Below are 27,504 nucleotides of genomic sequence, written 5' to 3'. Positions count from 1 at the left end.
TTCTAAATTTAAATTATAAGCTATGTCCGCCTCTATTGATATAGTTGCTAGACCAACCAATCTTTCTTGGTCATTGCTGTTTGCAAATAATTTTTAATCAGTTTAAGTTTGGAAAAACTTCTTTCCGCACTTGCTACACTGAATTGTTAGCGTAGCGACGGCGCCTACCGCAATATGGCTGAACGAGCGCTCTTATTAAGCTGCTCCATGAAGCAGGCTGCCCCTGTGCTACACCTTGTCGACGGTACTGGACAGCGGTGAGAAAGAGAAATGCATTATTGCAGATGGTATGTCGAGGTTGTTTAAGAAATACAATAAATAAATATTCATTTTATGAATTGTTGGAATGAGTTTGATAAAAAGAAGAAAGGATTTTAAAAGTAATGGTTTGCACTTGAATATTTTAGGCGTTTTGCATTTAGAGCATCTATTGATAATGGGCTGAGTAAATGGACAGAAACGGAAATCGGAGTTGCTAGGGAACCCGGTCACCAAGCAACTTCAATTGTCGAATTCGAAATGCATGTTGAATTAAATTTTGTCAGAAAGGAAATTGTATAAGAGGGGACTGTCCAGAAGAAGAAGAATGGATTTCTCCCGTGTTAGTAAAGTTAGTTGGAACAGTAAGGTTACTGTTGATCTACGAAAAAGAAAAAAAAATCTAGAAGTTGGTCACGTCTATATATACAATGGGAGGTTTTGTACGCATCCACGTGCGAACAAATCTGAAATTATAGCATCAATCAATTGGTTTAATGCATCCTGGAATTTTTGGAATATGCGAGACGAGGCTGACTGAGAATGACATTGTGGAAAGCGTAGAATGTGCTAAAATATATTTCAGCATGTAGAAGAGATAGAAAGGGAAGTGGAGTTCTATTTATTATTTTAAATCATAACAGAGAGGTTGTATCTGCTGAAAGTGGAGAACCCGTAACGAAGGAGTGACAGAAACTTTGACAATTTCGGTGTGAAGTAAATAGGGTAGAATTTTTGGTAGAATGTTTTATACAAACTAGGATATATAAGATGAGTATGAAATGCGTCAAGAAATAAAATTAGCAAGTAAGAGCCTATTGGTTACTCTGGGTGACTTTATCTAATATTAATTGAGAGTAGGAAATCCACATAGGAGTAGAGAAAATGAGTCGCTCACACGTATTTAACACAGCACGTGGTCAAGTCAATACAAAGGTCCCGTGTGTTATATTTAGTGATAACATCGCAGGATGTAATGGTGAATGAAATTTCCATGCCGCCTCCAGTTGGCGAATGATCATGTTTAACGAACGTCTAGCAACGAGAAAGGTTCCGCAAGAGTGGTAAGATAGTACACAGCTAATAAAGGTAGTTCTAAAACAGACGTATCAAATTACGGACCAGTCTGTTTCTGGAATCATAGCGAAGGTCTTGTAGAAGTTGGTCAAGGCTAGAATACAAGACTATATTAATGAAAACGCCTCTCTGATAGTCAACACAGACTTGAAGGTCTTGCTAAAATAATTTGATTACATTATTACAATCAGGTGACGACATTACTTGACAGGAGAGGGGCGAAGATTATATTGTAATATTTCTTGATTTTTTTCATCAAAGGCATTTGATAAAATACCGCACTGTAAATTATTTTTTAAGCTAAAGGAAATGGGAACTGGTCAAAGATTAGTAACATGGATTGGAGTTTGGCTACGTAATATATATCAACGTGCGTGTAACGTATGAGGAGCGGTGTCTCAGAGGGAAAGTGTGACAAGTGGAGTGCATTTGGGTTTCTCTGCTAGAATCATTGATTTATATATTTACATACTGATGATATAGCATCTAGTTTAAAAGGTGACATTCGACTGTTTGCAGATGACAGAAAGTTGGGGAGAATTATGAAAAATAACTGATGTAAAACTGCTTCGGGAGGAGTTGGCCAGACTGGGGCTGTGGGCAGAAGAATGGTCTGCTATGTCAACAATTGTAAGATTTTGCATTTCACACAACGGAGATGGTGTTGCAGTACACTATATTAGTGGAAATGCACTGCAAGAAGTGGGAAGCACGGTATGGAGGGGGGGGGGGGATGGTGGTAGTTTCAATGAACACATAGCGAAGACAAGAAGAGGCGGTTGCGCCATTATGTAAGGCATTGCCTGATTCCATTCGGCAAATACAAAGATCTGGTTTCCTAGCTTTAAATGGGAGTGGAAGGGTTAAAGCAACAATGGAAGGAGTTCAAAGACTCATAACTAAGATGATTTCAGGAATATTGACTATGAGATCAGATTAAGTAACTGTGGGTTGCAGCGTCTAGCAAATAGGTGGAGAACAGGAATATAACTTAATGAGGCTTATTCCCCAAATCCTATATTTACCTGGCTCTGTAGTGGGTGCACATGAAAAAAACATTCGCCATGCACCTATACATTGTTGTTTGGACTTCCCAATTCTATTGCTACAATGATTATGGTTTAAATAACTTAAAACGAAATATCTGTGTAATTAGTTACAGTTAATTCAATATCCTTCCACTGTGTTCACGTCTATTTTATGTTTATTATCTTCTTCCAATCAGTCTCAAATACCATGGAGATGTTAGTGTTGTAATAATGCCCTTCACTATCATCTGGAAATGTGAAAGAAAATGCCTAACTAGTTTATAACCTTTAAGAAGAATTAAAAAATTAATTTAGTTTTTGGAAAAGATAACAGCTTGAAGCTGAGGGCACTTGCCTAACACTTTTCCTACCGTAAAAACAATCAACACACTAACAAAAACATTGAGCTGAATCTTTAATTTGTCTAATCACAGTATTTATCCGCAATCAATCATCTGATTCATACTCATTAAGAAACAAGTTGTTTTACCTTCCCTGCCTAATGGAAGGTAAAACAACTTCGAACCTATTCCTGGCAAACTTAATTTGACTTTCAGTTATGTGATTTCTGCTTAAGAAAGGTTGTGAATCCTTAGTACAATAGCATCCTGATTTTAACCAGCAGCTCATACTCTTTTGCGAGAAAATGCCAGAAATGATAGACGGTTCATGATATATCCTACCTATCGTACAACTAAGTGAAAGAACCTTGTTTTCTTTTGATAAGGAAATCGAGGTTCCGTGGAAGATATTCTTTGCTGGTAGCATGACGTTTTAACCTTTGCAGATTTATTAATACCGATCATTTCCGATGCATTTACAAGTTTCAAATACAAAAATATCTGTTCAAACCTAGCATTTATTGCTTGTTTACATCAAGACAGGATATAATTAAAACCTAACAAATGTGCGTTAGGTATGATCAAGCTGAAGTTAAGTTTCTAATTCATTTTAACAGTTATGTAAATCCGCGAGCTTAAGACCCATTACAGTTTTGCTATCCAAGCGTTTTTTTATTTATTTATTTTTATTTTTTTTTTTTATTACGCATACTACTCAAATCACCAATTACTCTCAATTCGTCATCTTTCTTGAAACTGGAATGACTGAATGCGCTCGTCAGCAACCTAAAGGAATGTTCCTCTTTCTGATACACAAGGTGATATGTTCCAAAATCACTTTGGTACTAACATGCAGCCGTTAGAAATGTATTTGGAAATCAGGAATGTACAGAATCTTTTTTTTTCCCGTATTTTTACTGAAGGTAAAAAAAAAATAAAAATAAAAAATAATCCCCTTAAATTCCACAATATTCGAAATAATGGAGAAGGCTTATTGGCACCAATTTCTTGACCGCAGATGTATGCCCTCCCTCAAGCCAGGCGCGAGGCAGGGGCGGAATGGGCGAATGCCGCAGGCGGAAAACTTACCAGAGTTTATGTAGAAAGTTTTTTTACCTTGAGTGTATACTATATTAAAGATACCAAGCAATTTTATAAGCTAGGTTTTAATCACTTTTCCCAAGTAAGCAAACAGACAAGTAAGTCAAGTTTGCGCCTGAACATAGTTCAAGTCTGAGGCAACTCGTAGCTTACTCCACCTTTACTACGAGTTGCCTCAGACCTGAACTGTGTTCAGGTGCAAACTTGACTTACTTGTCTGTTTGCTTACTTGGGAAAAAGGATTAAAACCTAGCTTATAAAATTGCTTGGTATCTTTAACTTACAGAGTTTATGTTACAATTATACTGGAGGCAGAAAAAATAAAAATATTAATTAAATTGGATATATCATATATTTTAAAAATATTAAATTTATATATATACATATTTATAAAGATAATTATATTTTATTCTAATTATATAAGCTCCAAATAATTATTTTTATTTTGATAATCCCTGGGACAGAAACATTTAGATCCAATTTCATTGAGAAAATTTGATTCTCTTATGAATAGAATATTTTTATTTAAGAAACAAAAATAATCGGAAATTGGAAAAAAATTCGAATTTATGTTTAGATGATAACCAGGTTCTTCGGAAACATCCAATAGCTTCGACTTCAAATACCTCAATACTAAATTACGAGCTTTTTGACGATCCAGCTTTATGGCCAAACTTGTCCAATTCAATAATTGATATACTGTATTAGTAAAACGAGGTCCTACTGCTGAATCAAGAGACTTTTTGTTCCACGCGATAAACATAATAGAAGTTTTCATGTATCGCATTATAATAGGATTTTGAGTAACGGAGAAACCATTGAAAGATCTTGGTTAATTTACTCAAGTTCAAAAAAATGTATCTTGTTTCATGCTGAAAATTATTTCTAATATTCGAACTATGAACTTAATTTCGGAAGGAAATAACGATTGGAAACATATGTCCCAGGTTCTTCAGCGACACGAAAAATCTCAAGAACATTTTAATAATTTTCAAAAATGGATTGATTTGGAAAAGCGTTTAAAAAATGAAACTACAATTGATCAACATCAGCTAAAATTACTCAAACAAGAACACTGGATGCATGTTTTAAAATGCATAATATCGGTTATTAAATTTCTTGCAAAAGAAAACATAGCGTTCAGAGTAAGTTCAGATACTCTATATACAAATAATAATGGAAAAATTTTGAAACTGATTGAATTATTCGCCGAATTTGACAGCGTATTATAAAAACATGTAGAACGCATAAAAAAACAATGAAATTCACGTCCATTATTTAGGGAAATGTATACAAAATGAAATCATTAATATATTCAGTAATGAAATTTTAAAAAAAATTGTATCTAAAATAATGAATGCTAAGTATTTTTCAATAATTGTTGATTGCACCACTGATATTTCGCGACAGGAGCAAATGTCCTTAATTGTAAGATATGTTTCTATACAAGAAAAAGATGAAGAAACTCGAGATATTATACAAATAGAGGAAAGATTTCTAGATTTTATTAAAATTAATAATACAACAGGAAGTGGTACGGCTGAAGTGATTTTAAAATTATTTGAAGAAAAATCTTAAATATTCAAAATATCGATGGTCAGGGATATGAACGTGTCAAATATGAAGGGGGGAAGAATGCAAGGATACAAGCACTTTTAAGGAACAAAAATCCTAGAGCATTTTTTGTTCCGTGTTGTACGCCTTCCTTGAGCTTGGTATTGAGCGATGCAGCAAGCTGCAATGTAGATACGGTCTTGTTTTTTGACATTATTCAGTCAATCTATAATTTCTTTTCTTCATCGAGTCATCGATGGGAAATTATTCTAAACCACATCCAAAATTTCACTTTAAAACCTTTACGCACGACGAGATGGGAAAGTCGCGTTGAAGCTGTAAAAGCAATACGAAATCAAGTAAAAGAAATATATGAAGCTTTAATTTTCATCACAGAAGATGACAGCTTAATTGGGCAACAAGGCATTAAAACAAAATTGGAAGCTAGTTCGTTAGCAAAAAAAAAAAAAATTATTCTTTCAAGTTTATATTTGGCACATTTGTTTGTTGACATTCTAAGTGAAGTCAATGCATCTAGCAAACAACTGCAAAATATCTCTTGCAATATTATTGAAACCTTGAAATCATTAGATGTCACGAAAAAATTCTTGACGTCATACAGAAGCGAAAATAATTTTTTGAAAGTTAAACACCAAGCCCATAACTTTTCTCTAAATATTGGGTTAAATGCTGATTTCCCAACTAACGACGGCACACGAACTCGACAGGTAAAAACTCAATTTCATTATGTATGTCCTGAAGAAACAATTACTAATTTTGAGCGACGTTTTCAAATCAATTTTTTAATGTAATTCATGATTCAGCAATAACATCAATTACTGAGATATTTGAACAGCTAAATAAATATAAATCAATTTTTGGATTTTTCTTTAACATTGGTAACTTAAAATTTGATAATGATACAGTAAAAAAAAAACTTGTTTCGACTTAGAAATTGTTCTGTCTGATTGTGATCAAAAAGATATTTCAGCAATAGATTTTTTAGATGAATTAAAAACATTCTCTAGGGGGATATAAATAATTATTCTCCAAAAGAAGTACTAAATTATATTTGTACAAATAACTGCATAAGTCTTTTTTCCTAATGTGTACACATCACTACGAATTCTTTTAAAACCCCCAACTACAGTTGCAAGTGCAGCGCGCCGTTTTTCTAAATTAAGATTTATTAAAAATTATTTGACGTCCACAATGTCCCAAGAGAGATTAGATGGCTCAGCCACTTTATCTACTGAAAGTAACATAGCCGAGACATTAAATCTAGAAGAAGTTGTAAAGTCTTTTGCCGAAATTAAGGCTAGGAAGGTTTCTTTTTTTAAAAAAAATAATTAAAATTGTTAATTCTTAATTTAGATTTTTTCATATTTGTTTTGTCATATTTAATGTAATTTATGTAATATTTATAAATTGTGTTAAAATTATGTACTCATTATATAATAAACACAAAAAAAAATATATTTTTTTTATTCACTATACATATAATTTTTATATATACATATGCAATTTCGACCGAAGGGCAGAAAAAATAATCTTGCCCACACTCAAAAATTTCCTCGTGCCGGCGCTGCCCTTCCTGAATGCAAATGATCCCTTATAGACTTAAGTCACTTGGATCAGGCACTTTTCAAAATTTAACGATTCAGCAGCTCTGCCCTCTAATTACTTACAGGTCTCAACATTCAGGAGAATTCCGGAAGAGCGTGGGAGTTATAACGTAGTCCTAATCTAAATAAACTACTGTCAAAAATGTAGGCATTCACTAAAGCTGCGATCCTTTCAAGCAAGACGCCCAAGTCACCAGCCTTGTTTTAACCTTTCACATTGCTCTCATTCTTAGGAAAAACCAAAAATACGCCGAGAGAGACAGAACAGTGAGATTAAGTAATGACGGAAAACAGATGTAAAGCTAAAAAAAATTCTATACTGTGTATAAAATTTGTTTCCATACTGTGGCAACAACTGGGTAAAGGAAAAACTGAGTTAAAAAAAAGTTCGGTATAACTAACTGACTCTCCTTACAAGTGAAAGTCGCTAAATTTGTCGCCAGCTTTTGCAAAAATGCCAATATCTAGCAACAGAGTTGCTGAATTGGAAATCCAATGAAATAAAGAAATTAAACATCTCGAGTGCCATTCACTAGGAGTTTAATGTTAACCTTGCTGCAAAATAAGACGAAGAAAAAAAATTCTGCAGATATAGACCGCATCCATTCATTTTTTTTTCTTTCTCCTGGCGCAATGACTAACGTTCTAGTGGAGTCACTGATTATACAATACACGACGAATGAAGGAATAATGAATGCAGAGAAACAGTAGTTTCCTCCATACCCATGACTGAAATGCTTGATATACTCGGGTCAATGCTAAGATTTCTGATAGCCAGTAAATTGATACTCTTTACGTTTCATGTCACTTGTTCATTCCTAGTGTCTGTTTAATACAGCCATATGAAAGAATATTCAGAGAGAGAGAGAGAGAGAGAGAGACGAGGAGAAAAAGGTGAAGTTGTATCCAAAACTTAGAAATGGACACTAAATAAATTAGGGAATACATGGTTTTCTGGAATCACAATCGAAGCAGTCAAGGATACGAGACAGTATATTATGCATGTCAACTGTGCATGCTCAGAAGCCAGTGAGCAAACGCTAATTTTGATACGTAAAAAAAAAAGTCACCCTTCGGCCTAACACTAGCTTACTTAGGTTTGGTTGAAAGTTGAAAAGCAAACGCTCATTATCCCGGATGAGATTCGAATGCCCAGGCACTTTCCCCTTCCGTTACGGAAGATATGAGAACCGATAGCTGGAGGAAATAAGGCTGAATCGAAGTAACCTTCTTCTGATAGAATGAATTCTTTTGGAGAGGGAGGAATGGAAAGAAGTGATAGGACGGATCTAAAATGTCCCCCCCCGCATGAAATATTCTTCAACTGAAAGCCATCCAAGTATTTGGGAACACATCTGCACAAACCATGTCCAAATTTCCTATAGAACGTGAACTTCATTTTTTTTTCTTTTACAAAACAAACAGGCTAACATTTTTAAGATGTGGCTGGCTGGCTGCTGTTTAGAAGTTCTAAAAAACACAGAACTCTGCCTGCTTTTTTGAAGAAAAAAAAAACTGAAGAAAGTCTTCTAAGGCTCTTTCAAGAATATGAAATATATGAAGTACTTCATCACATACTAAGTTTCATATATGATACATTAAAAAGGGATAAAATTTAAGGATTATAATCACCATCATCAGTGTGCTATGCTCTATATTCTCTTAAGGGTAATCTTTAAATCTGCGGTCCAATGACAGACATGTTCATATCTATAAAACATTAGTACTACACAAAAATTCTTATGTCCAATACCTACTTTCGTTTAAAAAAAAATACAAGCTATATTGTAGCTTTAAATCCCTCAAAATATTCTTTATACACTCCTACCTCCCTTTTTTATTCCTGCTGAGCATTTTCTTTTTCTTATAGGTGAGTTAGCCATTGAACCAAAAAACCCTGCCATTCCCATGAGATGAGAATATCAAATGAGAAGTTTTTTTTTTCCCCTTCTTCCTCTCCAACAAAACAGGTAGAATGGCCACAACAGCACTTCACAGATATAATACACTGGTCCCCCGCTGAGTTAATTGTTTCGGCCGTTATTTCAAATAACAGTAACTTTATTCATGGTGCAGCGTGATTACTCTAACCCGGATGTTCGAGCACCCAAATTACTATACATGTAGAGTAAAAGCAAGCAATGTTTTTCTACTTCGCTTCCCTCCGTCTCACTCAGGATCTGGGGAAAATCGTCCTGTTCATCTTTGATTCTACATCTCTAAGTAGAAACTACAAGGTTAAAACACAAGTACAACTTAAATAATGAATAAACAAGACAAATAATATTATAATTATTTGATAAATATAGTGGTAAATAATATAGCGATAATGTAGAATTATTGGGTAAGCTCTATATCCAGTAATATGTAAACATCGGATTACTACCGTATGCAGTTTATTAGGCATAAAAATTTCAGCTAATCCCTCTGAAGTAGGTATGTTTTTTAACAACCCATCTTTTTTCGAATATGAAGCTACGGGCGTTTAACTATTAAAAATGAGAGAGAAACTAAAAGAAAAATTAATATGAAATTTAAATGGAAACTTTGGCATAAAGAAAGTTTGGATACATATGGTTTCAAGAGATGGGGATCTCACTGAAGAGCAGTTCGTGACAGAAGAAATTATTACAATCCTAAAATCAATTCAACGAGTCTAGGCTGACTTTATTTCCAAAATTTAAAGCTTCGCATTCAATAGTATGTGCAATGGATAATCGTGTTTTGTTTGGCAGAAAATGTTTGTTTTTACCTCAGTTAAACTGGAATAAGTCAACATTTTCGTGTTATTCTTTTCACAGAAACCGAGGCGTGCCGACACAGCACAAATGATAATTAAGACCTCCCGCATTTAGAGAATTCCTAGGTACAGATACGCATACTTGTAGCGCACGATGTAAGATAACGAAATGCTTACGATACCAAAACTTCCAAGCAACCTATTGCTTCCACCCATTCTGCATGTTAGGCACAACAAAAATAAAAAATAATAATAAATAACTTAGCGCTAGAAATGTGGTCTTATCGTTAGTTTCCGCATCAAAAGCATGCATGGTCAACTGGCAAGCGACCAACCAACGGAACTATGCTCATCGCGTCATTTCTCCTCTTCCCCCCCCCCTTGCATCATTATGGCTGTGATCCCTCAAGATGGGCTATCAACAGTTTCAAGGATCCGAGTGAGTGCCAGATGCATCGCTGCTTTCTTTAGAAAGAAGAGTGGCTGCGCAGAAAGAAAACAGTCCACAAGAAAGGCGAAAGATTTGCTGCGTTGCATAGATCTTCCAAATAGGAGTAATTTTCACGTCGTTATGAATGACCTTAAAATGTAAATCACACTGAGAGATAGGTGTGCGGGGGGGGGGGACGAGTAGCGGATAGTTCAGGATGAATCAACCTTTACTACAGGCGCTTCTACATTCATCACTCGTCTCACAGACCTCAAGCTTCAGATTTATGTTGTTATTTAGAGTCTGGACCTTACACATGAATAATCAGATTATTTCTATTTTTTAAATATACGAAGAACAGAACTTATTTTGGACTGGATGGATGGTGTCGATTATATCTATATATAGTTCGGAACAAACGCACAGATTGAATGTTCCGATAAAACTTAGATATTCAGGATAAAGGCAATTGCAAACTAAAAGCACGTGCTTTGACATCCATCCCTCAAATAAAAAATAACGAAATGTAAACGAGCCAGAACCTATATGTGTATTAGCATTTCACCAGTAATCACTTGCCAGTAAGGGTTACCCTTGAGTCAACCTATATTTCATTTGTGCTTGCTTTCCACCTGCTAACGTCAGATATCGGATATCAGAATTCCGTCTGGTAATAATGTGGTTCCGTAAAACAAGCACTGGTAGTGCCTCTTTATCAGTGTCTAAGCAATCCCCGATTGCGCATTTATCATGTGGGCGTTAGTTTTGACAACATATGGCCAGCTGGTACCGATGTCACAGTCATTCTATTTGAATAAAAACATTCCACTGCAGTGCAGTTATTTCGATACCGGAAGTTAATCGATGATATCTACACCATACAATATTCAGATCACTACCATATGAATAAGCCAATTAAGGAACTTAGCCTGGTTCTCTTGTAGGTTACAGAATTAATATAGGGTGAACTGATGGTTAAAATTAAAGTTCACATCATTGTGATTATATATTAATAAACTGATATAGTGTCGAGATTCGTAAAAAAAATTCTGCAATAGCTTTATCTGTAAGTTAGCCAGTCTCATACGGATATATTGCAGAGTTTTTGCTTCAAATCCCAGGTTTTTCTTCCACCAAAACAGAAAAAACAGCCAGAAGAACGCACGTAATTAACAGACACAATATCACTAAGCCTCGTAGGCTTAGTCGCTTCGGTCGTAATCCCAAATATCGACAACAGTCATATGAGTACATAATCAGCGCTAGGGTCTCTGTCGCCCGCATGCAATGTCTATCTAAGCGCCCCTGTAACGATCCGGGCGTGTGTGGTTCTTTTACGATAATAAAAATTTTAATTATTTGAAATTTCTTAAATAAATTTTGACAGAACCGCCACACATGGGTTTGCTAAATGTAACGAACCTGAGGTGTTGAGTACGCAGAATAATCGTTAAAAACCCGAATTTTCAAAAAATTCTCAAAAGTTGAAGCAAATTTTGATAAAGCCACTTCACTTTAATCGTTGAATATAATAATACAGGTATTATAGCCTTCTCACCGATACGAATCGCTAACAAAATTAAAATGAATTTTAATTAAAGTTAAAATTTATTTGCACTAAAGTTTAAAAAATTCTTGCATTTTACAAGTTAAGAATTTAGTAACTTATAAAAATTATTAAAAAAATTTTATACAAGTGGAACCATCTTTTAGGAAAATAAAAGAAATTCAAGATAGATGAGAAAATAAGAAAAGAATTCAGAAATAATTAGAACATTTAATATAAGTATTCAAAAAATAACACCTTTACAGAATAACAGAAAATTAAATTAAATTACATAAATATACTTGAAATTTTTTAAATTAAAATTTAAGGGTTTTTGATTTCATATTCATAAAATTAGAAATAATGGTCTTAACGTCTAATTACGCACATATATCATTTTCAATAGCTACTAACGCCAAACTAACAAGCCTTTTTTGTCACATACTTGTTCTTAAGTAGGTTTTAATCAATTTCAACTTGGAAAAGGAATGTTCACCACTGGCTACACTAACAGGTAAGGTTAATAGTATTCTTAAAGAAATTGAAAAGTTAGGGAAAGATAAATTATTGGACACAATAAAATTAAGAATATCGAAAGGGTTTTGAATATTTAAATTATCCTTCCGAAAAATATCCCGGAAAGTACATAACTCGTCATATAATTCTATTGCATTTACGTCTTTATTGTCGCCGTCCTTCGAGGGAATCTCTAAATCGTCATAATTTTTTCGTAAATCTTCGTTATTAATTTGTAGTAATCTATACAAGAAATTGAAATTATCATAATATGTTTTAGTTGTTCAAAACGTTTTATTAACGAACACATTGCAACGTCTAGAAGTGAATAAAACACGTTCACTCTAAATTTATCTTCTGGCGATTGTGGCGTTTCGTCATGATGCTCGTAATCAAATTGTCGTGTCTTCTTTCGTCGTCGGACTTCCGTACCAGTTTTAAATTCTTGTTCTCCGTCCACCTCTTCACTCAGTTTTTTTGCCGTTTTAGAACTTCTTTAAAATTTGTATCTCATCGATACTCTTGTAAGAATATTTTTAAGATTTCGATAGATTCTAAAGCAAGTGTAATGTACATATTTTTGTCTTGAAGCATTTTCCTCACAGGGTTTATTCTGTTAAGTAAATTATGCCCAGTTATAAGAGAGCAAATAAATTTGTAGTCCTTTATTTTAGCACATAATGTTTGTGCTTCATGCTGAGTTTCTTTATTAAAATTTTCATTATTTAAAATTTCAAAAAGTGCATCGTAAATTTCTCCTAATTGATATCGTAGAGGGAGGATTGCATTAATTTTACTTTCCCATCACGTTTCTGATGGCTGTTTCAATGTTAATTTTTTTAACAACTTTAAAAGGATTGCCCAACGTTTGTAAGAGAATGAAAAGAAATTATATATTTCTTGAATAATTGCAAAGAAACTAATTGTATCTGCATTCACTTCGGCTGCATCGTTAATGATTACATTTAGAGAATGAGCACATCCACGTAAAATGCTCCAGGATTTTTGTTTAAAAGCATTTTGGAGCCCATATTTTTTCCCTTTCGTATTTGCCCCATTGTCATATCCTTGACCTCGCATGTCTTCAATGGGAATGTTCCATTTTTCCAGTTGTTCCATTATTGTTGCACATAAACCACGTCCTGTGGAATCTGATATATCTGCAAAACCTACAAAGTTATCCCTGATCTTGACAATTCCGTTGTCACAGGAAACAAAGCGAATAATAATGGTCATTTGGTCTGTTTTACTTGCATCAGGTGTGCAGTCTAAAATTATGGAATAATATTTAGATTTTGGAATTGATAATAAAATTGTATCCCTGATTGCGTTACTTAAAGTTTCCAATATTTCATTTTGACTGTCTTTACTCAAATAGTGTACTCTATTCTATTGTTTCCTTGTAGGGCTCTTTCAACATGATTTTCCATAACGGGATCAAACTTCGCAAACAGTTCGACTAATTTTAAAAAATTGCCGTTATTCCTTTCATATAATTTATCAGATTATCCGCGAAAAGCTAAATTTTGGCTACCAAGTAATTTTATCATTTCAATCAAGCGTTTTAAAGCACTCGTCCAATGTTTCTTTTCCAACTGAGTCTGGCAATCAATAGTAGTTTTGTTTTTTAAATTTTTATCAACTTCCTTCCATTTTAAGAAATTTTTCATGTGAGTTAAACTAGTCTCATGTCTATGCAAAGTTGCACTTACATTTCTCCAATCGTTATAACCTTCTACAAGACTACTTGATTCGGTAGGTGCGAAAGGTTTGCAACAAAAGCAAAAAACAGAATTTAAAGTTTCGGAATAAATGAGCCATGTTCTTGGCACGAGCTCACTGTTTTTTTTTCCATTTTTCTATTATAATACGTGTCGCCAAATTTATGACCATATGTATCTCTGAGATACATTATATTTTTCTGTTGAACAGGTCCCATTTCAATTAAAACAACTCATAATGTTTCATCAATATTTCCCCATTCACCTGGATCTTCTAAATTTACAGAGACTAACAATGTGTTAGTTTCATGGTCAACTACAACTAAATTTTCTGTTTTTCACTTAAATCATGTGTCTTGTTATTTTGTTCAATAGTTAAAATAGTACTTTCATGCAAACTGGATGATGTGCACGGTTCTTCAACTCTGATTTCTAATGTATCGAGTTGGTTACAATATGCATCAGAATATTTTAATATTTTAACAAATTTATTAAGAGCCCCAGTTTGTTTCTTAACATCTGCTTCTTTCGCAGCATGACGCTTACGATTTTGTGCACTGGATAACTTTTTTTTTTAATTTTTGATTCCATTTCTATTTTATACCCACAAGAAATTATAACACAACACGACACAGAGACGAAATAATAGGGTGCACTGCGCTACTGTCAGTAGCCTACTGAGATGCTTACCATATGAGTGGTTAACTCGCAACAAATGTTTTGTACGAAATTTCGTTTCTGAACATAAAACTGTTCACCATTTCACTTTAGATAGACTGCAGTAGACACAGAATTCTGTAGGCAAGCATTTAGCCTGCTCTCGCTGCAAAATTGTAAACAGACAGCTGATCAAAGAGGCGGCAATATACAATTTTTATTCGCTGTATCCAGCCTTATTTATTTTAATATTGATCATTCTAAGAATTTTTTGTTTTCATGATAAAAATTTTGTTTCTTAAAAATGAACTTATGAACGCTGCCCCCAGCGGCGGTGTCCGCATGCTCGCTTCCGCCGGCCCTGAGTACGTTATTTCTGCAATTCAACTATCAACGTGTAATAAATCACGCTGAGAACTAAGTGTTTGCTTCCATTATTTGCTTTTACTTAATCTTTCAAAATGCATGCACATTAAAATTGACAGTGATAAATGACTTATTGAGCTAATAATACCTTTAGCGAGCTCATTAATCTCAGCAACAAATCGACGCGATCTCTGGCATTCGATATCCGAACATCAAAATTTCTGTTAAGTGTTTAAGGACCTCCGAAAAAGTAGTGGCTTTGTTTGCATTTCAAAGAGAAATATTTTAAATGATTATAATAATCAATCATAGCGGTGAAATGCTTAATTAGTTAATGACCATGCTCACTTCAAAATAAGCAGCAGTATTTACCTATCTTACAGCAGCTCGGTGCAAACTTCATCACTGGTCTTTAATTAGGATACCTAGCTATCATTAACCTTAATGATACGCCTTTTAATTAATCGTTTCAATTAAATATACGACCCAACTTTTCAAAGATAAAATAGCCATCTGGAGATTAAAATAACCTAGATACAACAAAAGCATAAGTATAATACTCGGAAGGAAAATGAAGGGTTTTAATTATGCAAACCTTTAAGTTTATAATGGAGTTTAAAGCTGCTTTAGCATTTCGCCTAAAAAGGAAATCTCCGTAGTATAATAGAAAACTAGGCGTTATTAAAACTTGTTGGTAGCAGCTATAATTGAAAAAATGATCCACTAGCATTCAATTAAGTGTCTCTAAATGTACAAAGAAACAAAAGCAAATGCCTTTACATAGCTAATAACTTACCTACTATGCTTTTAAGATCGGGAATCTCAGGTCCTGCACCGTCAATAACATCGCCGACCAAACGACCCCTTGATTCTTTCTGACCAATAGGGAGAGTTCCAGAGTCACCTTCCTCTAACTCAAAAGCTGTGTTGATTACTCCTGAAGGAGGTGTAGAAGGCCGGTCATTTTCTAGTGCTTGCAGCTTTTTCGATCCCCTTAGAGATGACCTCAAGAACTCTTCCTCTTGTGCTAGACGCTCCTCTTCCTCCTTCCTTTTCCTGATGTCTTCCTGGAAATATAAGAAGCTTTATATAACATGCTAGTCACAAGAATTCGCAAACTAATTCTATTGTGGATATTTCAATCAACCCCCAATATCGCGCCATTTTATTCTTCTCCGCACAGATCCTCCCGACATTCCTGACAAGCAAATAGTGGATTGAAGTAATTACATCAGGGGAATTGCTAATATCACACCCAACTCTAGTTAATTTATAATAAATGTAATAAAAGTTTTACTCTGATGCTATTATGTAAATATCTGGGACTCACTGAACAGAATTACATTTATGTTTGTATTTATTTTGGAACCAAGTAGCAAATACAGCTGATAGATGCTTTCACGCACACATAAGCTGCTCATAATGCAATTCGCTGTTTCGTCAGCGGTTGTTAGCGTGATGAATGGACCGAAGAAGTGATTACCAAACGACATGCAAAATGGAATCCATTTTCTGTTTTGAGTTTCTATTCAGAATGCCGTCGAAAGAATTACTTCTTTGAACTCCTTGAAACAACTTTAAAAACAGGAAATGATTTTCGAGATAAGGCATCGGAAATGGTAGATCATTCACTCTAGTGATGTTTTGCAGGGACATGGGCAAAAAACGTCCCGACTTACTTCAATTGCGAGTGACATCTCAATTGAAGACTATACTTTAGGTATACGTGAACAGTAGAAGAAAAGAAAAGTTGATCAATTACTTTTAAATTTTAAATAAAATAAGTTTTAATTAAAAAATATTGCGATAAATTACATACGAATGTTTCATAAGTATCACTCTTCTTAGAATTAATCACGCCATGTCTCCATGTGCTCAATATTACTCACTGTCCCTAACAAAATTACAATAGGGTTTATCAAAAGCATGCAAAAGCGATATCTGAACGGCAGCTTTATCTATAGAATAGAACATTTACTATACGTAGAAGAGATTCTATCCTTCATGGCCATTAAGTTTTGTTTGCCATCGCTAAAGTCTGCCTTCAAACCTGTAAAATTTTATTTCATGATTTATATTCCTGTGAACATAGATTTTTCATTTTTCAATTTACGTCGAAAAATATCCATGCGTCCATCCAGAATAGAAAATGCACATTTTAATTGGTTAAAAAAAATATTTTGAATGTTATGATTGGGCATATTTCTAAAATAAAAATTGTGCCTGGAACCCAGAATCTCAAACACAGGAACTACCGAAACATTTTTTTTTTCTCGAAACTAACTTATTACTGTTATCTAATCGTAGTACTGTTATCAATAGTTCTAGCCAACTTATGTCTTCCTTTAATCAATAAATAAAATTTTTAAGTAAATTATTTAGTACAGCGAATTATGGTATTCAACTGCTGATGGTTTAAAAGCAAACAAAATTCTTATCTTCTAAAGTAAAATTTTACTGCTGGAAAAGTTTATTTAATTTTAAATACTGCTGAACTCAGTATTTAACTAAAATTGACTCCTCAAATCAAAATTGTGCCTCAAGCATCACAGGGAGGTTCAAGTTCAATGTTGCCAGTATCTTTCACACGAAAGATATGGACCCTTTAGCAGCAAATGCCTTGCATATGAAGGGAAAAAAAGGTGACAACTTTCAATTTGGAATGTGTATCTATTATGCAGGATCGGTTTCAATCCACTGAAAGGCCAACATTTAGTAGATATATAAGATGTACTATGGGATATCTTCCACAGAGACTGCCTCCTGAAGCACCTACGAGTTTGTCAAAAGAGCAACTGTACCTCACACACGTGGAAAACTCATCATTGAATATGTCATCCTAAAGAAGTCATAAGTACATTTATACTGATCTCACTCACGAAAGGTTATTTGTAAACATATAGTACATTCGTATCGTGGGCAGGCTAAGGATTTTTTTTTTTTTTCATTTTTACTGATTTTATAATATATATATATTTAGGAAGTCCGGAAACCCTGCTCTAGTGGCTGGAAAAACACGAAACTTTTTCCAGCCACTTCAGGCCTCCAATAAGTGGAGCAGTGGTCTCATAGTGGGCATTGAAATTCATCTCCCCACCTAAAGACAATCACAAACATTCATGCCCATAGCGGGATTCGAACCGCATCCTGCTGATTGGAGAGCGGATATGCTATCCACTCGGCCAATCAAGCCGCCATAGGAAACTCATTTTTGGAAAATATTGCTCATAACATATCAATAAAAAAAAAAGTGTATTTTTGTTAAATATACCACACTACTACTTTTCAAATTCATTGGGAAACAGTTCTGTAATGAGCATATTGTAGATTAATTTTTATCTAACTATTTCAACGCAGTTTCTTCCTCGACCAGTGCTTCAAATCGTCTTCAAGTTTTCTCCCATTCCATTGTGTATGGTCAGAAATGGTTCTTTGATACCCGATCTCCCATTTTTCACCATTTATAGGGCATTACACCGATGAATACTCCCCGTTGAGATATTGTCTGCCATTTCAAACTTCAGACACTCGTTTCGTAAAGAAATAAGTTTACACGGAAATAAGTAAATTATAAGAATCATTTATCTCTAGTGAAGTAACTAATATCGTTGGACAGGCAATACTTCTTTGTAACCTTCATTTTTTTTTTTAAGTTCCTCTATCCCAACATTGCGCGGTTTGGCAATTTCATTGTTGTTTATCTCTGATATTTCATTTCAAAAGCTATTTATTATCTGGCATTCTTCTTCTGCGATTTATCTACAGGATAAATTATCGTGACTGTGTTAAGATACTCGTTTGCCACATACTTCGCATGTAAGGAATATCGCAACATGGTCTCTGAAAAACAAGCAAGACGACAACCGAGAACGATGGGTTTTGCATTATTGAAATAACGATGTCAGTAAATTAATCGCAGTGCTCTACAAACCGCTCTTGCTTTCAGAACAAGAATGCGACTCGGTAACAACGAATGATGACAGTACAGTTAGGATTAAAGAATACTGCGGATTCAAAACCGCTCAAATACCGATCTCTATAATTCATTAGATAATCGGATTTAAAACTCAGTAAAATAAATAAATAAATAAATAAAAAAATAAAAATAAATGCAGCCTTTGGATTTCAAAATGTACTAATTTCATTGCATGCATGCTATTTTTGTTTATTATGATGAAATATGGTCTGCACATATTGTAAAAAACATGCAATCTAAAGTAAGCTATCCCAAAATGTATGAATACTAATATGTTTAACCCTTAATGTTTACCCATGTTTGGCCATTCATATTTGAAATGCAAGAACCTCACAAATAGATTTTTTTTTATAACTATTAAATAAGGTTAGGTGCGTAATTCTTTATTTTTAAAAATAATTAAATCAATTTTGCGGAGGAGTCTGCACTTTTTTTCGTAGGCTTGAGTAACGAAGAAGATAGCATCTCAAGGAGAATTCGAATCCCACTATAAGTCAGGTTAGATGATTTTCATCGTCTAAACTGCCTCCCTGCTTACTGGAGACTTGAAATGACGTCTAGTCTCTAGAGTAGGATTGCCAACCTATACGACTTTAATCCATTTCAACACTACTAAAATATACTATAGATGAACTTTACATTTACAGTAATTCCATGCCCGAAAATGAGAAATCTCACTCACTGGATGAAGTATAAATGCCAAAATGCATTATCGAAACATCCTCTGTAACTATAGCCGATTTCTTAGAATGAAAGTATAACAAGCTTCCATACAGAAGCTTCCATACATGAAGCAAAGTTAAAAAGCTTTTGTCTTAGATAAAGTCGACTGCATTTTGTAGTTTCTCTGACAATCCCTCTATGATTACTGTACGAGAGGGTTAGCTTTTTTATCCTCAATTTTTTTTCCAGCCTTCCAAATTTGGAGTATGTGAAAGACAGTTCTTCCACCCATTTTTTTCCCTATGTACGCCAACGCTAAATAAGAATAAATCGCACTTATAGCTTTTCTGATTTCAGTACTATACTTCTTTCAAACAAGCCTGCAACTTTATCTACTTACCCAAACCGTATCTACTTTAAAATTCCATATCATTCTCCAACAGGTGAAAGGATAGCAGTCGAATTCAGTCCCGCATCACATTACTTTTAATAGCACCAAATTCCCTTGAGATTTACCGTAATGGAATAGCAATAACTTCAAGCATCTCCTGACATCAATGCATCACACATCTATAATAGTATAAGCCTTGGCATTGAAGTTGAATAGACTCCCCCCCCCCGAAGCAACTTTTTTTTACCTGTTTCAAATAACTGACAGGCGCAAAAATATCCTTACAATTTTTACAATTACCCATTCGGTTTACTTCTTTGCACACAAAGTGTACTTTGCGTGATTTTTCTTAGTTTCTAATAAACGTACTTCCACGAGCAATGTTCATCTGAGCATTTAATTTTTAATCCCACCATTTTTCTGATGTTGGAATTGCTATCGAAGCGACTAAGGTCAGTTAATATTGTGCCTGTTAACTGCGGATATTTTTCTGGCCGTTAGACTGTTTTGTTGGCTGAGAAACTTGGGTTTTCGAAGGAAAAAAAATCTTCGACCTTGTATAAGACAGACTAATAATTCAGCAGCAGATGATAATCTCTTATAAAGGTTATTCTCGTCCTAGAGACGCTTCGAACTCGGATCTTTCCAACAGACTGAGCTATGGAGACTTTATGGAAGGGAATGAGCCTCAGTAATCTACTCATAATATAAAATGTTGAATTTTCATGGCCTTCGAGAATACCACATATTTTTTTATAATTGCATAAACTGGTGCTATTGATAAGATGGTAGAGTTTGACAGATATTAAAGAAAACTATGTAGAGAAGCAAAGTCGAAAGAATGAAGACGAAAAGTGAAACACCATACTGCTCTATCCTTAGATTACTGCTATTAAATTTGTGTATTAACGATACCACTAATAATTTTGAAAGGTGTAAGTTACTGTTGTTTGACCATGCAAAAGTTGGGCAGCTCATGTAATATTCCTTTGTTTTGGGGGAAGAGATTTCAAAAAGGTATAATATGGATGCAAAGGATATAATTTTCAGTAATATCTCATGTAAAAGAAAAGTGAATCAATCTAAAATTACTAAAATAGTTGATTTAATCGCCGATTATTAAAAATAATCGCAGCATTATTACTGCTATAGCATTGCTCGAATTTCGTTAGCAAATTTACTTTAACGATTTAAAAAAATGTCAGCCAAGTAGGCTGTTATAGGTATCGTGATGCAACAGATTTTGGATAAAACAATGCTTGTATTATTTTCCTTTATATCTTCATTTCCTCCCTCTCTTGTTTTAAGTGAACCAATTTTGGTCTGATTGTGCCAAAATATTGTCATGGGATCTTAATGTTAGAAACAATATTCCAAATTGGGTTGAAAACGGTTGAATAATACGACTAGTAAATGTCTGAGGAAGAGCTTTATCTTTTTGCAATAGATTTTATATATCAAAAAATTATTTTCAATATTTTTTTTCAAATGTCTCTGGTTTTATCAGTTTGATTTAAAGCATTAAATTTGGCAGATGTACCCTGTTGAATACGTTTATCGAAATGAAATAGCAGAACATTAATATTCAACTCAGAACAGGAATTGCAACATGTCGAATTATGGTTCAAATGATTCTTATATGATGGTTAATATCTTCATTTTTACGATGTTTTACTGATTAGAGTATATTTTCGTTTGATAGCATTACGGAAAATGTGCATTGAAAATATTGCTTCAGAAAGTATATTTTCTTCAGTGAAACAATGAATAGTAATTAATGGAAATTAACATTATTTCAATCGTTGTCAACTGAAACAATTTAGATGGCATATTTACATTAAACAATTTAGTCCGCGCGGTTAGCCTAGTGGCTTTGCGCTTCGCAACCATATGCCTGGGGAAGGAGTGTCCTAGGTTCGATTCCCGTCCACGACGTGAGGAGCTTAAGGATCTTCCTCAGCCATAGCCAAGTTAGCCGGTCTTGGGCGTGGGCAGCAGGGTTTTTTCCGCCAGTTTATCTGAGGTTTTTCATCCCGCAAGCAGGCAAACCGGCCCCGTAAACACACAGGTTACAGTCATAAATACTTACGGCAAGGAAGGCAACGGGAAACCACCTTGCTTATAATCATCTCTCCCTAGAATGGTAGCATATAGCTACCCTCCCGCGGCCGTATGTTAGATGGGAACCAGAAGAAGATGAAGGAAGAAAGTCAAACTTCCGCTTGTCAGTCTAGGAAAATGTACAGCATATTAGGATTTCAACATGGCCAGAAAAACTATATAAATTGACTTTCCGTGATTTCTTCAATATATTATTATTTGGGACTCAAATATGCAGGAGATCAGAAATCAACTTTCATTAAATATAAAAGAAAAGAGCAAATTACTAACCGTAATCAGCCATTCACGCGAACTAGTTAGTGTGGCTCTCTTTCGCCATTTGATCAAAAATGGTCTCCAATTTACTAAATGACAAAACATGTAGTCTGTGAACGATCAATTTACAACACCATCAAAGAAGTAAATGTTACTACATAACAGAAAAGTAGAGAAATACAATACACGATTACGGATTCATTTTAGTATACTACATGATACGAGTCACTGAACTTCGAAGTTAACCCAGTTCGTGTAGTAGGCCAAGTAAATTCAAAACGACAAGAATGAGCACGGATTTCTTACTCACGTGAACGCAGTAGCATATGAAGCTTGAGTCCAGTATCCCAAACGAACTGCACGCAATACAACAGCACGGACCTCTCGATGAATATGTAGGAATTTTAAAATAATCTCTTTCCAACTTTTCTTCCCTATAAAGAATGAGTGAGGAAGTGAGTGTTTCCTCAAATTTTTCCTTCCGATTTTATCCCTAAATCAATTCAGTACATTTTTGAGTGGAGGAAATTAAAAATCAGGTTTTTTGTAGATAATTGATAAGAGCAAGACTGCAGAAAGGAATCTGCAAGCAAAGAATCATTAACCTAATTGCTCTTCACGGATAGAAAGATGTTTAAAAAAGCCTTAGAATAACACTTTACATGTAATAGCATTCTAAGAATGCGCGGATTAGGATTTAGTTGTTCGGAAGTAAAAAAAAAACATTTGTAGCAAAATGGAGAAACCCATTAATCCCTGTAGAAAACAAGCAACACGTGACAACATCGCAAAATCTTATTGTATTCAAAATATAATGTACAATTTTAGGCCTACAAGATTATTAAAAAAAGCTCCCCCCATTTTCGAAAGAAATGGTTTATTATTAAATTCTATTCTTTATTATTAAATGTGTTGGAAAGCTAAGTTTGCCTTCAAAAATCTGTGCTGAAATTTTAATTGTAATACATAATAAACCCATGCCATATTAATTCTTATAAATATTTCAGCATTTGGAGGCCCGCAAGTCATGAAAAATGAGGATCATTTATGGAAGTGTTATAATGGGTTGCGAAAGACCAAACTTTGAAACTAGCTAACTCAGTTTCAAATGAAAGTCAAAGCTTCTAGCATCCAAGATGGGGGGTAATTCTTTTCAACCAAAGGGAACCCGTAGGTACCGACTGCATTACAGAAATGTAATAAATAATAAGATATCTTCATACATGTGACAATCGAAAAGGATAGCGATGCACATTTTCTGTATGCTTAACGATAAGTGCTGGAAATAATCTACCCTAAATAAACTGATAAGCCTTATATTATGTCCCGTTTTGAAACTTAGGGGCTAACTTTAAGTGTTGAGTCCTCAAAATTCGAGTCATCAGAATTCAAGGAGAACCGGCCTACCAGTCCGGAACTCGAGGGTTTCGGCGCCGTAACCCCTAAGTTTCATATCCACCGTGTCCACCGTTTGTGTGTTTATTTACATGCATATATACAAGCAGAATCCAGTAGCTGATAAATTATTGAACACACACAAGGTAAGGTTTTAACAATAACACACACTAAAATAAAATAAATATTAGTAATCTTAGATTGGTGACAGTAATCTGTGTCATGAACATCTCATTTCTCCACGTTCCAAAGTTGCTCAACAAGACCAAATAATCAAAAAGGCTGCTACAGTAAGATGAAATCACTATCACATTCCTGTAACCATTTGCTCTATATAGTGTCATCATCCTTTGACTTGCAATACATCTCCGTAGCACAGTTGGAAGCACAAGGGGACATGCACTCTTCGAGTGAAAATGTCGACGGATTCAGTATTCTTTAGTTTATAGTCAGGAATGTTTATGAGTTGTTGTTTTTTTTAATGAAAGCGAGTTACCGCTCTCGTATGGGACGGTAGGGATTTTTCCTCCCAGACACTTGGGTTTTTCGTTCCCCAAAATAGGCAAAATCAGTCAGATAACACTCGGTCAACAGACAAAAATATTACGTAGTGGGAAGATGGCGTAATGTGAACGGGGGATCGTATAGTCTGTGTATTTATGTTGTCTCCGTGATGAGTCCTCAGATTTCATGAGGGTTCATGTAGTAATACTTATCCTGTTGGAAATACCACAATCAAGATAATCGATCAAAATGAATGAATATACCTGGTTGGAAACAATATTCAGGTGAACTGCATCATTTAGCCCATGTTCTATTGGTTTTAGGACCAGAAAAGCATGCCTCAGACAACACGCTCCATAGTCTTCGCTAATTATGACCAAGCGTGATGTCCGCGGATGTATGTTGTTCATGTCATAAGCTTATTATTGCATCCACATGTTATAACAGGAACTTGGATGCATCACTCCACACGACCTTTCTCCGGGTCGTCTGGGTCTGGTATCTTGCTGATGTTCCTATGTCCACTTCAACTACAGCATTATCTTTGTTTGACGGGCATAGTACTTTAATTACTATGTCATTAAAAGTATTATGGCATTCTATCACGTTATTGGTCTTACGTTCCAGTTGATATTTCTACATCAGCTATTTCTAGCCATATATCCAATGTTCACTATTTTATTCTGTTTATCCAAGATATTTGCCTATGGCCATCATAATGGGGTTTCTGAAGTTCTCTTATAGGCACATCGAACTTTCTCTTATCCGACATCTTAAGTCAACCTTGACTCGTTATCACACCTACAGTATCTCCAAGGATATGTTTATAGTCTATAATTACTTCGTGCCGTAAGTCGGCCATTAAGGATCAAATACGCATCTGCATACGCTTCGTATCCATCATATATTTCAATGTAATATCAATGGTATTAAAATTTTAATATGCACTTCGCATCCATTATAAATTAAACGTCTATAAACGTCTTGGCCGATAGCGTGGTTAAGCGATGGATTCTGTTTAGGATGAGAATGTCATATTTCGGTCGCTGGTATACACGCAAACAATTTAGCTGCTGCAGAAACTACATTATAGAAATTTAAACATACAGTAGCTTAGAAAGTTAAGCACAATGGCCACAATTTGGAACACAGTTCTTTTGAAATTTGGGACAATTAAAATTCTCCTCCGTCAGAAGGAGGAAAATGTGTGGCAATATAAGTGTGACAGAACAGAAATGAATTCTATCACAAAAGAGAACTGCATTATTACAAGACGAACAGAATGACAGGATGCACGTCAAAATGCGTGTCAGTGCGTGACTTGCACATGATCCCCAGTGATGATGCTTAAATGACAAATTATTTCCATATCGAAGTTCCTAATGTCAATGTATAATATTTACATTGCTGGATCTGTTTATGTTAAAGTTGGAAGAAACAAACTGTCGCACGACATGAGCCCACTATCCTGAGGTGGTTTTAGGAAGCCCTGGTCTCTTGAGTAGAGCTTCCGGATTATTTAATGCTTAGTCCATCACTGTATGTTCACACACCTTTTTATCAATTGGACATACAACTCTCTGACCAATATCTGAATTCCTCCTCCCTTCTTGGTCTGTTTTAACATATAACATATTTTCTTACCACTCCGAACTTGTCATGCACTTATTCTGAAAGCTGCATTTGTACATTGGATTTCAGATTTTCCAAATCATAAACATTTCACTAAGTGTTTACTTTTAGATGCCTCCATCTTTCCAATATCTGTGCCAAAAAAGACTTCGGATCACAACTTATTTTAAAGGAATTAGACGCCTTGGCAATAACTAAACAGTGACACAAAAAAAATACTTTTATTCAACTGAACTGAAATAGCACAAAAAATAATTTAGGTTACTAGTGTACAGCTATATTTCCGTATTTTTTCAAGACAAGAATGCATTACAGTGAACCTTATGTTAATATACAGGATGGCCTATAAATTATAGAAAAAAGCAGCGAGCAAAAAAGGCCCGTCTTTGTGAAACAACTGCATAAGTTTTTTTAATATCACCAGATTTATTTTATTAGTTATGAAAAACCACATCACGTAAATGACTTGCATTTTTTCGGCTTCACAAAGATCGACTCTTTCTAGGGCATGTTCCATGACTTATGTGCCACCCTGTATTACAAAGAAATAGTCCCGAAACACAAAATTTTAGCACTGCTTTTATGTATATGCTATAATTTATACAGATACCAATCACTAAGCGAAGATGTATTATCACAATGCAAAGGTCTAGACCAGTGATAACGAATCTATGACACGCATGTCAGCACTGACACACTTGAGAGTTTCAGGTGACACACCTTGAATGTTGGAAAATGTTGGTATTCTGATGAAAAAACTACGATAAATCATGTAAGATAGCTTTCAGTTAAGGTGAAGGTAGATTTGTTCATTGAAAGAACTTGAACTTTCTACCAGCAGTCAGCAACAGAAAAGTCATTAAATGTAATTTAAGTTTGTAATTTCAGTTTATTAAATTAATTGTATAATATGAATTCATAGATTTTATATCAATGTCCTATTAAATAAATAGCTTAATATGATATGTATAAGTCACCATCTATGATTATGTAGTTATATTTATAATGCATGTATGCAAGTGGCACATCAACAACGTCAATATTTAAAAAAAAAAAGTTTGACACACCTGGGTAAAAAGGGTCGCCATCACTGGTCTAGACTAATCGATTTGATATTCGTATATCTCCTTCCATGCAACATTTTAAAAAGAAAGATGCAGGTGAAATTGAATTTCCAATTGAAACTCCAGAATTTCTCAAATTTAAACTTCTTGTTTATCATACTTTTCACAGTACTCAAAATTCCTTTAATGAAATCTTACCAACAGCACAAGTTAAGTGCTATCAGGAAATCTTTTTACCATAACTTGGCAAAAAGCATTCAAAGTCAAATTCTAATGAGTTTTTCTGATGCATACAGTTATGAAGTTTTCCACTTTTATTATTTTTTTTCGGCATTCTATTTATGCTGGCCATTTTTTCTTTTTTATGCAACTTGTTCACGTTTACGTGTGAGCATGTCAGTTATGTAACCAACGTTAGTCATACCTGAAGCGAAGATGATTAATGTTCAAAAAGTACTTCATGTTGCATATCCGTTTGATCATGCAGCATTGATCCTGCTGCATGATCAAACTTTGATTAATGTTCAAAATCTCGCTCTCCGA

The 27,504-nt window shown here is 34.6% G+C and overlaps 1 protein-coding gene across 2 annotated transcripts in view; it reads right to left on the bottom strand.

Moving 5' to 3' along the window:
* The window catches only part of LOC150104654 (protein PALS1-like), a 282,994-nt gene that overhangs the window by 124,324 nt on the left and 131,166 nt on the right, over window positions 1-27,504 (bottom strand). For both annotated transcript variants that reach the window (XM_090395246.1, XM_090395247.1), the window contains one exon: window positions 15,757-16,027. In XM_090395246.1, coding sequence (XP_090251372.1) covers window positions 15,757-16,027 — 271 coding nt within the window. The remainder of the gene's footprint in view (window positions 1-15,756; window positions 16,028-27,504) is intronic.

The sequence above is a fragment of the Typopeltis vanoorti genome, chromosome 7, assembly GCF_054136105.1.
Source record: "Typopeltis vanoorti isolate ZY-2024b chromosome 7, IOZ_Tvanoo_1.0, whole genome shotgun sequence".
NCBI classification, from domain to species: Eukaryota; Metazoa; Arthropoda; class Arachnida; order Uropygi; family Thelyphonidae; genus Typopeltis; species Typopeltis vanoorti.
Note: the sequence above shows the minus strand (reverse complement) of the source record. Positions and strands in the feature narration are given on the sequence as shown.